The 15,224-nt window shown below is 35.2% G+C and overlaps 1 protein-coding gene across 1 annotated transcript; it reads right to left on the reverse strand.

Annotated features, from left to right (window-relative positions):
• Nucleotides 1-712: 712 nt before the first annotated feature.
• LOC133203143 (uncharacterized) lies at nt 713-2,258 on the reverse strand. The gene is made up of 2 exons (XM_061338988.1): nt 1,624-2,258; nt 713-1,364 (listed from the first exon to the last, which is right to left on the reverse strand). The coding sequence occupies exons 1-2, from the start codon at nt 2,256-2,258 to the stop codon at nt 713-715; spliced, it is 1,287 nt and encodes a 428-aa protein (XP_061194972.1).
• Between the last annotated feature and the right edge of the window lie 12,966 nt (nt 2,259-15,224).

Consider the following 15,224-nt stretch of genomic DNA (forward strand, 5'->3'; position numbering starts at 1 on the left):
TCACAACTACACGACCTTTACGTGTTTTCATTGGACATGATGATACTGGTTGCTTGGGACGCTGAACTGGTAAGGAATCTTGTGTATTGCGTAATTCTGATGTTGGGAGTTGGTGTTGGTTCATTGCTGACTATTATAGGAATGGGTCATCATTGCACTGTGATTGTTCAGTCAGTAGTTCAGGCTCTGAATTTTCATGATCAGGACGGAATGGTTCTCGACTATGTCGGAGATGACGTCTATTGCAACCATATACACGACCATCCTCAGTTCTCACTTTGTACGAACGTATATATCTCTGTTCCTGAAAAAATGCTTTTCCCATCCCTTTTCATTTCCTGCAGGTCTAATACGAACGGTATCTCCTTCTGATAAGGGTTTCAGCTCCTTAGCTCCTCGATTATAGTAGTATGTCTGACGTTCCTTGCGTTCATACAGATTTTCCCTGGTGCGGTCAGCATGGCGTGGTCTGAGTAGACGTTCAGCTACTGGTAATAGCTATTTTGTGCATCTACCGATAATTCGTTGTGCAGGTGAGTAGCCTATTCCTTGGGTATGCGTATTGCGTACATCCAGAAGCGCCAAAAATGGATCTTTCCCGTCCATTCCACACTTGTGAATAAGCCGTTTGGCAATCTTTACAGAGTTCTCGGCTTCGCCATTAGATTGTGCATATCTAGGGGACGATGTAACATGCTCGAATTCATAACTTTTACTGAATTCTGCAAACTCTGCTTCCAAATGGCGGTCCATTGTCGGATATTACTCTATCTGGGATTCCATGACGCGCGAACTGCGATTTCATCATGCGAATGATTGAACCTGTTTTACTATGAAGTCTCTCCACCTCAAAGTAATCTGAATAGTAGTCTGCGAGTATGAGGTAATCTTTGCTTTCACATTCGAACAGATCACATCCTATTGTTTGCCAAGGACGAATAGGAATCTCATGGCTGATCATAGGCTCCTTCTTTTGATTATCCTGGTAAGTATTACATGCAGCACATTGACCAATGTACGATTCAATGTCCTTCGACATATTTGGCCAGTAGACATAGTCCTGAGCACTACGGATACATCCTTGGAAACCAAAATGAGAGTTATGTATACGCTGTACTATACTATGTGTGATAGATCTAGGAACAACAACTCGCTCGGCCTTGTAGATGACACCGTTTTGAACGACTAACTCCTCTCTAAACGGAAAATACACTTGTATATCAGAGTGGACTTCTTTCGAAGAGTCAAGCCATCCGTCAAGTATTATCTTCTTCAGCAATTGTAGAGATTCATCCTTTCCTGTTGCTTCCTTTATCTGTGAGTATCGTTCGTCAGATATTGCTAAGTAGGTGCGGTAGTTGATGCTGTGTATGTCATGCACGCTTCAAATGAGTCAGAGTCAGTGATAAGATAGGCCCTACTTAAGGTGTCAGCAAAATACATCTCTGTGTCCTTTTTGTACTCAATGCGGTAGTCAAATTTCTGCAGTCTTAATAGCATTTTCTGAAGACGCTTGGTGCATTATGAAGGTTTTTACGTTCAATGATTTCTAAGGGTTTATGATCCGACTGTATCATAACATGTCGTCCATATGTATAATTTTCAAAATGTTCCATGCCAAACACTGCAGCTAAAGTATCCTTCTCTATTTGTGCATAGTTCTGTTTTGTGGCTGTCAGCGAACGTAAAGCATATGCGATAGGATAATTGTCTTGCATAAGGCATGCGCCTAGTCCAATAGAAGAAGCATCACATTGCAAAGTCAGTTTCTTCTTAGCATCAAAGAATTTAACAACTGGTGCACGAGACAATGTGTCCTTGACCTTGTCAAATGCTTGTCCGTGGGTATCCGGATCCCATAAAAAATGAGTCTCTGCTCTCAGAAGATCTCGAAGTGTACTGGTAATCTCAGACAACTGCGGTGCAAAACGTTGCACAAAATTTGTCATTCCCAATAATCTCTGAACTCCTGCTTTGTCTTCTGGGGTAGGCATTTCATGTATCGCCTTGAGTTTTTGTAGGTCAACATTCAACCCATCCTTGCTGATCACATATCCAAGATAAATGACAGATGTAAGCTTAAGTTTCATCTTACTCTGGTTAAGCTTTATGTTTCTCTCCATATATCTCTGCATTAGTGCTCGAAATTTCACATCATGATCCCTTTCAGCCTCTTCATCTGTCTCGCCACATCCGTAAATTAAGACATCATCATGTATAGGTCTGATACCTGGAATGCCACTTACAGCGTCGTCCATTCTCCTCTGAAACTCCTCAGGTGCGACCGAGATACCAAATTGGGTCCTCAACCAGCGATATTTGCCCCATGGCGTAGCAAAAGTAGTTAGATAGCTTCTATCACTGTCAAGCTCAACGTGCCAAAATCCATCCTTTGCATCAACAATGGAGAATATATGAGCTTGATGCAATTCGGGTAGAATATCCTCTATAGTAGGTGTTTAGGAGCCACCACTAAGGCAGATACCCAGTCGGTTGGCGTGTTAACTGGTTTAATGACACCTAACTTCTCCAGTCGGTTTAGCTCTTCTTTCACTTTTGGTTTCAAGGCTAACAGTATTTTCCTAGGCGGTAACTGTACAGGTCGCACACTTTCCTTGACCTCCAAATGAAGCTTGCCATTCAGTTTACCTAGATCCTTGAACACATTTGCATACTTCTCATTTATTTCTTCTTTAATGTCAATCTGTGAAATGGCGTCATTCTGAACTTGTATCTTGGTGAGGAATTTGTCAGTATGCACAGTAATAATTTCCATTCCTTCAATAGCTCGCTTACCCAAAATACAATGTAGTTCTTTGCCTGGCACAATAACGAATTCTAGATTATACTTCTTTCTATTGCATGGATTTCGAACAGACATTCTAATGGTGCCCAAAGCCTTGGTTTTTGATTTGTTGTACATCTGTAGGGTAACATCTGCTTTCTTAAGATTCTGGAATTCTTTGTCACCTGTGAGACGCACATACACATGAGCTGACAAGATATTAGCTGAAGACCCATTGTCCAACTGAAACTCTACATATTTGTCATGGATATTCATAACAGCCGTATGACGTTTTGATGATAGCGAGTGCACTTGTTCAATACTAAGAACAAGTTCATCTGATGAGTCACTTTCAGGAGTCCGAATCTCTTAAACTTGGGACTTTCTGCGGTTCCATGTACCACGAAGTTTTTCATGATGTTTTGCTCTTGGAGCTCTTTATTAGGACATTTCCTCTCACAACGGTTCTGCTCGCCACATAAGTTGCAAGTCTGTACAAACGCTGGGCATTTCTCTCGACTGCGCGGATGTGTTCTCCCACAGTAACTGTCAAGACTGAACAGTTGGTATGGATTGTGTGCGGTGGTCTCTACGTTTCTCATTTTACCATGATTATCTTATTTCACTTTCTGTTTGACCTTGACATGGTGAACATCTGCAATAGATTTGAGTTGAGATTCAGATTTCTCATTCGACCGGCATATATCTATGCAACGCTGAAGGTCCAGTTTCTTCTCCCTTATCTACTTTTTACGGGTATGGTTATCTCGAACTCCGATAACGATACGATCCCTTATAATCTCATCCTCCATGTCTCCGAATTTGCATGTTTTCGCTAGTGTACGCAATTCTGCAACATATGCATCTATATGTTCAGACTGTTCCTGATTTCTACAGTTAAATATGTAACGCTCATATAGGACCGTAATAACCTTATCGATATTCTTCTTTTCGTCCTCTGAATCAAATTTTATTCCATCCACAACATGTAACCCATCTGGTCCTACACAAGTGAGGAATGTTGCACATCTGAGGTGGGTATCTCTCTCCCTCAACCCAGTAGCGATCTCATAGTTTTCCCACACTCTTTTGAAATATTTCCAACTGGTAGCGAGGTCACCTTTCAAATCTAAGGGCTTAGGGAATGGTATATTCATAGGAAAAACATGAAAATTTTGTACTACAGCAGGAGCTGCTTCAACTTCCTCATACTCTTCAGGCATTGTTTTTTTCGAACAGAGGAAATTCGGTCCAAAGGAAAATCGGGTAGATTCTTCAATATTTGGAGCAATTAAAACAAATGACAGGCGATCAAGACGTTTGACTCACCACAAGTATTCAGTAAATACTTCTAACACCATTGATAAAGAGTAACAAGCATGGCTTTGGAATGGCTTCCACTTTTATTGAACACGTGATAAGGGAGCAGTCATTGTATCAAGCATAATAATGATAGGGAATAGACATGACATATAGAATACTGTCACAAGTTTGTGAACTGTGAATGGATAAATGTTTTAACACGGGGGGGGGGGGGGGGGTAATAAGGCCACCATAGGAAGCAAGATGGCGTCATATGGAGTAGTAATGTTTTCTCATAATATCCGTTTATAAAGATATAACTTATCTCCTGAAATTGAATAGAATATGCAAATATGAAGAAATAGAGTGCTGTAATTTTGTCTGTAGTTTAAGCCTAGGACAAATGACATCATTAATGTCCATTACATACTCAAGGAGTAAACATGCAGTGTTACAGTGACTTTGATCATTAAAAAAAATATTTTAAGAAGAAAAAAATTAATCTCTGGAGAAATCAGGTATGTCCTGTTATTTTTAAGTGGTTTGAATTACTTTACTGTTAAGTACTCTGAACTAATTACAATATTACACTATGTACCTTGTGTACCTTATGTAGTTTATCCTTTGCAGTTATCTATCAATATTAAGGGAGAATTGAATCATTGATTCTATGTGATTTTGGGTCCCGTATGATATTTTTATTCTCCAGGGAGCTCTTGTTTTTAGGTTAAATGCTTTTTGGTTAAGGTATTTTAACCTAAAGCAGTAGAGTGTATAAAGTCGTAGCATTATTTTTCGTGTTGCCAGCGCCTTTCCTTAAACGGTACCTGGCAGTATCTTAAGATAGCACTCAGAGCATTTTTTTAAAAAAATTACAAAACATTTTTTACGAGGTGAAAGGAAGTCACTGATAAAAAGTAAACAATTATTCACCATTAGATAATAGTAACATTTTGAAAAAGTAAAGAATTCAACGCTACCCCTGAAAAAGTAAAGAATTCAACACTACCCTCCCCCCCCCCCTTCTTTTCATTTCGCAGGTAACAAACATTAATTAAAAAAAAACAAAACAAAACAAAACAAAAAAAAATAATAAAAAATAAAAAAAAAAAAAAAAAAAGAAAAAAAAAAAAAAAAAAAAAACTAGGATATACAAACGTGCTGCAAAAAGTCGTACTGTCTTATCTGAGATATCAATATTCCGTATTTATATTGAAGAAAACTTTATGATATTTTTTTTAATAGTTTCTACATATATAAAATCAAGGATTTTTCATTTTTTACAAGTCGTGTCAACCACACATATTTCTAAGGGTATATTCCAATTATTTTAGAACAGATATTTCTGATATGGGTAAAAATTCTAAAGTTACGGCCTAGTGTTGAACGTCTGAATCTCTGTTGTCTGGAATCTCTGGAAAGGAAAAGCTGACCAGGATTTTAAACCATTGCATGAATTCGTTTGAAAAAAAATAAATGATGAAAATGAATCAGCGTACCAGAATAATAATCTTCAACTAGAAAGTCTGCTATTGCAAGCAATAGCGTATGTCGCCCTAAACTGGCTTTATCAGAAATGGTCTAAAATTGTATTATTCTGTTTTTGTTGTTGTTGTTGTTGTTTTTAAAGAAGCTTTTTTAAAAACACAGGGTCCAGTTGCTGGGACTGGACTACCGACTCTTGGATTGTGGAGGATTTGTTGTGTGGAGATAATAGTTTTGACAGGCAGGATTGGTGATTAATAAAAAATTTGATTTCCTCAAAAACCTCTTTTTGTGTTTTATTTCTAACATGAAATACATCAGAACACAGGTATTTATACATGTAACTAACACTAACATATCCGGAGAATTGGATTGTATTGAAGAAATAATATTGCTTGTTTTTAGTCACTACTGATACCGGAAATAGTTTAACTAATACAAGTGGTTTATTAAGATGAAGTAATCGTAGATAAGATGATTTACACACACGCAACAGAGAAAGCATCATGGCAGCAGAATATAAACTCAATATTAAGGAGAATTGATTTACAAAAAGTAAATTTGATATCTCTGTTCATCTTACATATATTCGGCGATTAACTAATTGAGTCAAAGACATGCAAATTTTAATGAAAATTTATTTTGGGCCTTTGGTAGATTTAAAGTCGATCAGAGGTTGATTTCGGGTTAAGGGAAATATTTGATGTTGTTATTCTGGGTGAGACTCGCACGCGTGTGTGTGTAATGGGGAGGGTAGTAAAAATGTACAATAACTTTTTTGACTTTACATTTATTAGTTACCAGATTTTTTGAAGACTGCATGTGAAAATAAAGCATTACTCAAGAAAAAAAATTATCACAGAAAAACGACACTTGTCAAAAACATACTTGCTGCATACACTATAAGGAATGTCAACAAATGTGATTTTAATATATTTTATGATAGTTGCGCAAGTTCATTTCATTTCTTAAAATAAGGTACCAATGCTCAATAAATGTTAAACTTGTATAATTATACTGTAAAAGAAAGAAATATCGTTTTATCATAATTTCATAAAGTATCATCTGTAAATTGGATTTTAAAACACATTGCATCATGTCATGAAATTGACATCAGAAATCAAATGGAAATTTAAAATTCTGTTTTTATACAGACATTTCATTTTTTCATCAGTAAAGCAATACCCATTAGCTAAGCTTGGAAAACCATCAACTCGCATCAGTCCTTTCAGTACTTTGATAAAAAGAAACTTTTGATAGCATATAATGGCCAAGTGACCGCGACTTTTCTTAAATCATTTGTTCCTTACCTTGCATCAGCGACAAACTTTGAAAAAATAAAATATTCCATGCATAACTAGGGTTGGTGATTATTATTTCTGTAAAGTTTCATGAAGATTTTGAAAGCTATCTACGAGAACGCTCGAGTACAAATCTAAGGTGAACCAAAATACGACTTCGTTCCGGTGCCTGAAGCGATGGACCTGCTCAAATTTTTTGCGAAAAACAATTTGATCCACTAGAAGGAATAAACCTTTAAAGTTTCCAAAAGATTGCTTGCGTAGTTACTGAGAAAAATAGAAAAAAAAAAATACTTTTCGTCCGTTTTCATGGCAACGGTAAGAATTTAGCAAAAATTGGATGTTGTTTGCACACCTAGAGTTTCTTATTATAACTTCTGTAAAGTTTCATCAAGATTGTCCAAGCCACCTCTGAGAACATATGTGAGCATAATACCTTTTTTCCGTTTTGTTTCCATGATAACTGTGTGCGCCCAATTCCAGGTTTTTTTTTTAAAGAAATCACTTTGACACAATGCATGGAATCATCCATTAAAGTTTCAAAATGATGTCCTGAGCAGTTACTGAGAAAATCGAAGTTAAAGAATTTTCACTTTTCCTCTGTTTCATGGCAACAATTCACAATTAGAAAATTTTAAATGCGAATCGCACAACCACGGTTAATGATCATCATTTCTATAAAGTTTCATGAAGAATGTTCTGAGGACCAGAGAGAACACTCCCGGACAAAATTCCTCACTTTTCGCAAGTTTCCATGGCAACAGTAGCCATTTTGAAACTGAAAGTCTGCACTGCACACGTACAACTAGTGATCCTCTTTTGTGAAAAGTTTCAGGAAGATTGTCCCAGCCATCTGCGAGAAAATCCCCGGACAAGGCTTTTATGCGTACAATAGCAATATGTCGCCCGACTTCGTTCGGGGCGACATAATAATTACACGTACTAATAAATCACACAAGATACATGCAGTACAGGTATATGCTTATTAACAGGCTCCTCATACATATTTCAAATTGGTTACTTTTTGGTTAACTTTAATAAAAAGTCATTGTTTAAGTACTTAACCCTGCTGATAGATATTTCATTATTTATAGCAGCTGAATGTAACAAGCTTTTGATTATTTATTTTTTCATGAGTACTTCAATTCAGTTTTAGGATTTTGAATAAATTTTTAACAGGAATCAGGAAACCACTAGCTCCAAGGCTTATCAAATTCATTTCTTGGTCCTCATATTGTTTTGCAGATTTCACCAACTCAAGAAACCTGGATGTAGCCTAACAAACGTACAGTGTATGATTTCAATTTAATGCACATATTATATTCGAAAGACACCTGACTTTCACTGCCAATACCGATGGGTTAACAAGAGAAAATGTCAATAACTAGATGCAAAATGTAGGTCCAACACGTATCAGGGAACACTAATCAGGTACCTGCCTCCGGTCATGTCTTTTTAGGGAGAAATGCATGATTTTCATTGTAAATAAATTTTCATATTATAAACAAATCGACATAAATATAAGATACTTACCATAGGCAAAGTTATAATCAGTTCTTAATATAATAAAAATGACTGCTAAACTAACAAACGTCATGTCAAAGCAAAGTCGCTAATACGACTTACGGGCGTAAATATGTTTTAGAGGGCTATTAGCGGCGCTTTAAACTCTCCGGTTTAAATATATATATATATATATATATATATATATATATATATATATATATATATATATATATATATATATATATATATATATATATATATATATATATATATATATTACTGATTACTGTTCTCAGTTGTGTGAACTGATCTGAAACCTTCCGTGTAATGACAGAATGGAGGAAGCAATGAGATATGGGGTTCAAAAACTTTAACCCTTACATTATTTCCATTATGATTGGTGTCCTTGTAAGATATTTCATTTTTTAATTTTTTTTTAATCTTAAATAAATACTTAAACGAAAATCGAGAACCACTTAATATTGGCAAGAATGTGTACGTTGTTGCTTAACATTTTTTTTTTTTTTAAATTCCCATTAAAAAGAAATATAGTGGAAAGGGGGTTTAGGTGGGGTGGGTGTTGTCTAAGGTCTTGGAGAATAAAAGTACACTGTAACGTCAACAGAATTTAACAATTGAATTCATAATGACATAATGACAAAGAAAATATCTTCATTTTTTTTTAACTTTGCATATTCACTGTATATAAATATAAAAAGAAAATGTTCATAAATAATATCTTCAGTTTTTGTTATATTGCATTGAATGCTTTAATATGCTCTTAGTTGTCACTTTTTACCCATAAAAAGCAACTGGAATAAATACCATTTTTTCCCGTTAAACGTATATACTCGCATATAAGTCTTCTTGCCTTTAAGTCGTTGTATTTTTTAAATCATATTAGAGGAGTTTGCCATCTACCCTTTTTCTAAGTCGGTACAGATTTTTTGTCTGAATCTGTAATCAATTCCCAGTTAAAGTGTTTAATAGTCAAACAGATATAAGATAATTAAATGCTAAGAGCACTTAAGTTTGATGCATATGCATGGTAGCCTTATTTCTTTCATCCAACATCAGGAAAAGTTCTTACTTTCATAAACGATTATCACTTGACGTGTTTCAAAGTACCTTCCATTGCTCAAAAAGTACCGATTTTTCTAAAATCTTTAATAGATCTGGCAAATAATTTATGGATAAGAAATTAACAGTGATAAACTCTCAAAAAATCCGATATCTGTCCGATTATACACGGTATACATTTTATACTGGGAAGACGGAGAAAGGCTCAAATAACATGGTAAATATGAATTGAATGAAAAATTTGGAAAAGTTGGCATAAAAAATAACTTCCGAAGAGGATACATGACGAAAGTCTAGGTATACATTTTATGGCATATTCCAAAGGAAAAAAGGCTCGTTTCGGCACATACCGTCTCCGGTGTTAACAAATACCAATGACCGGCATAAACAGGATGAAAAAGTTCCTTTACACCAAGTCTGTTTTATTTGCAGATTAAATAGGTTAATAAACAATACCGCCGTTATTTTTCTTTGGTATGCTTATCTCACATTCTGATACACATTACTTATATAACGCTATACTATTTTCTTAAAATTTGTATTTAGAAAAGTATCCATGCCTCATAATTGTAAGTATTACATTAAATGTTTGTTTAAAAAAAACAACTTTTTTGAATACTTGCTACTGGACTTTTGCGAGAAGCGCTGACTTTAACAGTCGACTGCTTACTTTGACATTTAATGAGATTGAACCAATTAAGGTTAAAGATATTTATCAAAGCTAAAACATTGAAAAAACTTTTCCGATTTCCAAAGCGTCCTTACTTTTGAAAGTTTCTGCACAGACTGATGACATGAAATACCTTTATTTTTTTTTTTTAATTTTGGTCGGGTTCGGCTGTCAGTGTATTTAGCTAACTTTTCTACATATTATTCCACTCTTTCCCAGGATTATTAGTGTCGCCTTAACAGAGGCATTGACGTCACGCCAGATTGTATCATCAGTCTGTGCAGAAACTTTCAAAGGTAAGGACGCATTGGAAATCAAAGAAGTTTTCTCATTGTTTTAGCTTGTCTAATTTCTAACAAAAATATTTCATCATAGTTTTATAAGTTTATATATATATATATATATATATATATCTATATCTATATCTATATATATATATATATATATATATATATATATATATATATATATAAGATGATAAGAATAACATCATTAATTCTTAACAGGATTATAATTATGGATTACTTGAGCGTTTCTATTTTGTAAAGGATATTTATACATTTTTTTTATTGCAAGACAAGACTAAAGATAGAAACAGAATGCCGAAGCGCAAAGCAGAGAGCAACAGTCAGCCCACGCCACGAAAGAGGAACATCGCCTGCCCCCTTTTTGCCGTTGGATCCTCCAGCACATGACCATTATCAACTACCTGTTAACACCAGCCTTCCAGCATTAAAAGGACATTACGTCATATTTGGACAAAACGTCAGGTGATACAAAAATTTCTAGCACATTTGGGGCTGCTGTACCCAGCTATGAAAATGAGCTGGGACATAATGTCCCAAACAATGTAAAAATTAAGAATGCCAATGGCGAGTACATTAATTAGGTACACTGCTTAGTAATGTCGCAGAAACTGACCCCAATGATGAAACCATATATTTTTCTTTAAAAGATGGTAATCTTGTAGTCACGACTAAGTCTAAAGCCAAACCCATTACAGACATACAAGTATGGATAGACGCCTTTCTTATTTTTTCGACGATTCATGCATTAGCTCATCCTCATCCTCATGCAACAGTATCTTTGCCCTGGGAAGAGTGGCTGGCCCTTTTGATAAATCCCCCTTGCCTAACCTAAGATTATCCCCAGTTGGCATGGTGCCTAAAAAGATTGCACATTTTGACTTATTCACCATTTATTCTGCCCCTAGGAAAAAGCGTCAGTGATTTCATTGATCACGAGTATTGTTCAGTCAAGTATATCTCCTTTGATAAGGCCTTAGAAATGTTGGCCTATCTGGGCAGGGAGGCTCTCAGATCACGGTAAGAAATTAAGAATGCTTTTCGGTTATTACCAGTTCACCCATCTGATTTTGAATTACTAGGTTACAAAATTAAAGACAAGATATTTATAGACAAGTGTCTGCCATTTGGATGTTCGATAAGCTGTGCTACCTTTGAGGAATTTTCAACTTTCCTTGAATGGGTGATAAGAAGTCAAAGTCACTGCAACAATGTGCCCTAACAAAAAAATACTATAGTAAACTATAGTTAACTATAGTTTACTATAGTTAACTATAGTAAATCAAAGTTCTAAAGTTTTCACTATAGTAAATCAAAGTTCCAAAGTTTTAACTATAGTAAATCAAAGTTCCAAAGTTTTCACTATAGTAAATCAAAGTTCCAAAGTTTTAACTATAGTAAATCAAAGTTCCAAAGTTTTCACTATAGTAAATCAAAGTTCCAAAGTTTTTACTATAGTAAATCAAAGTTCCAAAGTTTTCACTATAGTAAATCAAAGTTTCAAAGTTTTTACTATAGTTAATCAAAGTTCCAAAGTTTTCACTATAATAAATCAAAGTTCCAAAGTTTTTACTATAGTAAATCAAAGTTCCAAAGTTTTTACTATAATTAATTAAAGTTTCAATGTTTTCCTTATACTTAATCAAAGTTTCAAAGTTTTTTCATTAGTTTAACAACTTATTTACTTTTATTATTTTTTTATTATTATTTAGACGTTTTAGGGGAAGGGGTGGATATGGGGTTGGTTGGGGCTGGTTTTTGTTGTACATCTTTATCTAAATATACAAAGTAGTTAATTCAAATGCAATATTTACATTTATAATTAAAAAAAAAATACATGTTGACTGAAGTTGATGAAGCAGATATTTTGATTCTTAATGACACAAAATTTTTATAATATATTATTTTTCCCCATAAACAAAACTTACGTTACATCTGCATAACATTAAAATTAAAAACATTAAAATAAATATTGCTTATTAATCGGCGCAAGCGACAACCTTTACATTGAAATTCATATCTTGTACATTATTCTTTTAGGGGAGGGGTCGGGTTTTCAAAATGTTCTCTAAAGCTTTTATGAATCTAAAACTTGAAATATCATAAAATGTAAAGAATGGGAATCAAAAACATAATTCCACGGGATTTATCGTAATTAATCAAAGTTTCAAAGTTTTAACTATAGTAAATCAAAGTTCCAAAGTTTTCACTATAGTAAATCAAAGTTCCAAAGTTTTCACCATAGTAAATCAAAGTTCCAAAGTTTTTACTATAGTAAATCAAAGTTCCAAAGTTTTCACTATAGTAAATCAAAGTTCCAAAGTTTTTACTATAGTAAATCAAAGTTCCAAAGTTTTCACTATAGTAAATCAAAGTTCCAAAGTTTTTACTATAGTAAATCAAAGTTCCAAAGTTTTCACTATAGTAAATCAAAGTTCCAAAGTTTTTACTTTGGTACTATAGTTAACTATAGTAAACTATAGTTAACTATAGTTTACTATAGTATTTTTTTGTTAGGGTGGTGCTACTTCTCAGAGGCCGATCCACTACCAACAGCAATCCCTGCCTCCTTCATACATATAATCTACAACAAAGAATTGAAGAGTTGCTAAGTTGTTCAGTGTCTGAATGCACTAAAAACTGCACATAGCTTCAGTTAGTCAATTTAATTCATTTCGCTGTACCAGCGTGATGAGCTCTGACCCACAGTTACTCAGGACTTAGTGAATTTTGTGGCCTATCTTTCATACAGGCACTTTGCCCTAAGTACAGTAAGAGCTTACATAGCGGGAATATCAATTTTTTGTAAGATCAATGGTCTTCAAGACACAATCAAATCATTTATTCTTAATAAGATGCTCTTGGGATGGAGTAAGGCTAATGCTAGGATAGACACAAGCAAACCCATTACTTTAGACATACTAGTAAGCATGATTGTTATACTGCCAAAAATGTGCCTGTTGACATATGAATCCATGATGTTTAGTGCAGTTTTCTCAACGGCCTTTTTGGCTTCTTCAGAATGATAGAGCTTGTGCAAAACTCCAGAGATAAACCCGGTCATGCTATTCAAATGGGTGATGTTTGCGTAGGAAGCAATAAATCAACTGTCATGCTATTGAGGCATTTTAAAACGGATCAGGAGGGTAAGGGTACAACAGTTCAATTGTCTTCCTCTCAGGGACAAGTTTGCCCAATTCAAATATTGCAAACATATATGCATGCAAGACCAAATTTCCCAGAGGCTTTCTTCTGTCATATTTCTGGCTTACCAACTACACGATATGAAGTTGAATCTGTATTTCTGAGAGTCATTCAGCAATAATTAAGTTTAGATAAAGAATTTTACAAAACTCATTCATTTCGCATTGGGGCGACCTCCAATGCATGGGATAATGGCACTAGTGTGCAAGACATCTCGCACATGGTAGATGGAAGTCTCGTTGTATGTTTAGGCACATTTGGAAGTAGACGAGTTGTATATAGAGAAATGAGTACATTTTAAGTGTCACATGTCTAGGTACCAGTGCAAGCTTGGGTAAGTTTGTTTTTGTTGCATGTTTGTAAACATTTCGCATTTGTGTTTTCTTTCTGTTTCTTTATTAAGAGCGTAGAATATGGGTGGTTGGCTCATCTATAATAAAGAGAGCTTTTTGTCATGCAAGGAAATCTAGTTTCCGTGCTAATCTAGAGATAGAGAGACAACATGCATCCATTCTCTGGCAGGGAAAGGGGGGATGAAATGGTGGGAAGTTTTCCCTAAGATCAGGACCTTGCTAAGGATTTACGACCCTCCTCACTTCTTAGTTATTCATTGTGGGGGTAACAACATATCTGTTCCCGGAGGAGGTAAGTCAGTAGATTTAAGGTTTCAGATAATTAGGACCCTACAAAAACTGGCGCAACAGTTGCCCTCAACAATCATAGTTTGGTCTCAAATTTTGCCTAGGCTACATTGGAGGGAGGGCATTAACCAGCAAGTTATGGAGAAGATAAGAAAGCGCCTCAATAGCAGTGTTGCAACATTTTTAATAAAGGCTTTGGGGGGGGGGATATATTAGGTACCCTGAGATTCGCCCTGATTGTCCACATATGTTTTTGGGTGACGAGGTACACCGCTCAGATTTGGGAAACAATATATTTTATATAGGTTACAACAAGGGTTGCAGGCTTTCCTTTCAAACCCTAAATTAAAGGTTTCACCAACACAGGGAGAGTTTGGGCCATGGCTGCGCTATGACTAGTTATGGGGTCTTAGTTTCAGTCATTTAATTAACATGGCTGCATTTTTCTATACTCGTATTTGTTCGTGACTAGTCCTTTATTGGCGATGCATTTTTGCTTATTTGGGCAATGTTTTTGCCCCATTGCATTTTTGGCGATGCATTTTTGCTTATTTGGGCAATGTTATGGCCCCATTGCATTGTTGGCGATGATTTCGCTTATTTAGGCAATGTTTCTGCCCCAGAGATATTTGCACATTGCTAGATATGCTTATTACTATTGTGTATATAGCTTTTAAATTGCACTTGTTTTTTAGCAATTTTTTGTGGCTAACAGCTTTTAGATATACGTGCCATAGTGACAAGTAAATATACTGAAATTGATTTTCCCCCACCTCTTTTGTTTTTGTAAACCAGCACCAGCAATGCTTTTAGCTTAGCTACATAACAGTTCATAGTTGTAGTTATTATTGTTTAATTAACTGTTAAGCTAAATATTTTCATCCCAAAGGAGCTTCCGTATACCGTCCTAGTGTAATCGTCAACTCTCGATTGTAAAAGTCAGCG

Source organism: Saccostrea echinata, unplaced genomic scaffold, assembly GCF_033153115.1.
Source record: "Saccostrea echinata isolate AGI-Se365-2 ecotype Australia unplaced genomic scaffold, CSIRO_AGI_Sech_v1 ptg000048l, whole genome shotgun sequence".
Classification (NCBI taxonomy): domain Eukaryota; kingdom Metazoa; phylum Mollusca; class Bivalvia; order Ostreida; family Ostreidae; genus Saccostrea; species Saccostrea echinata.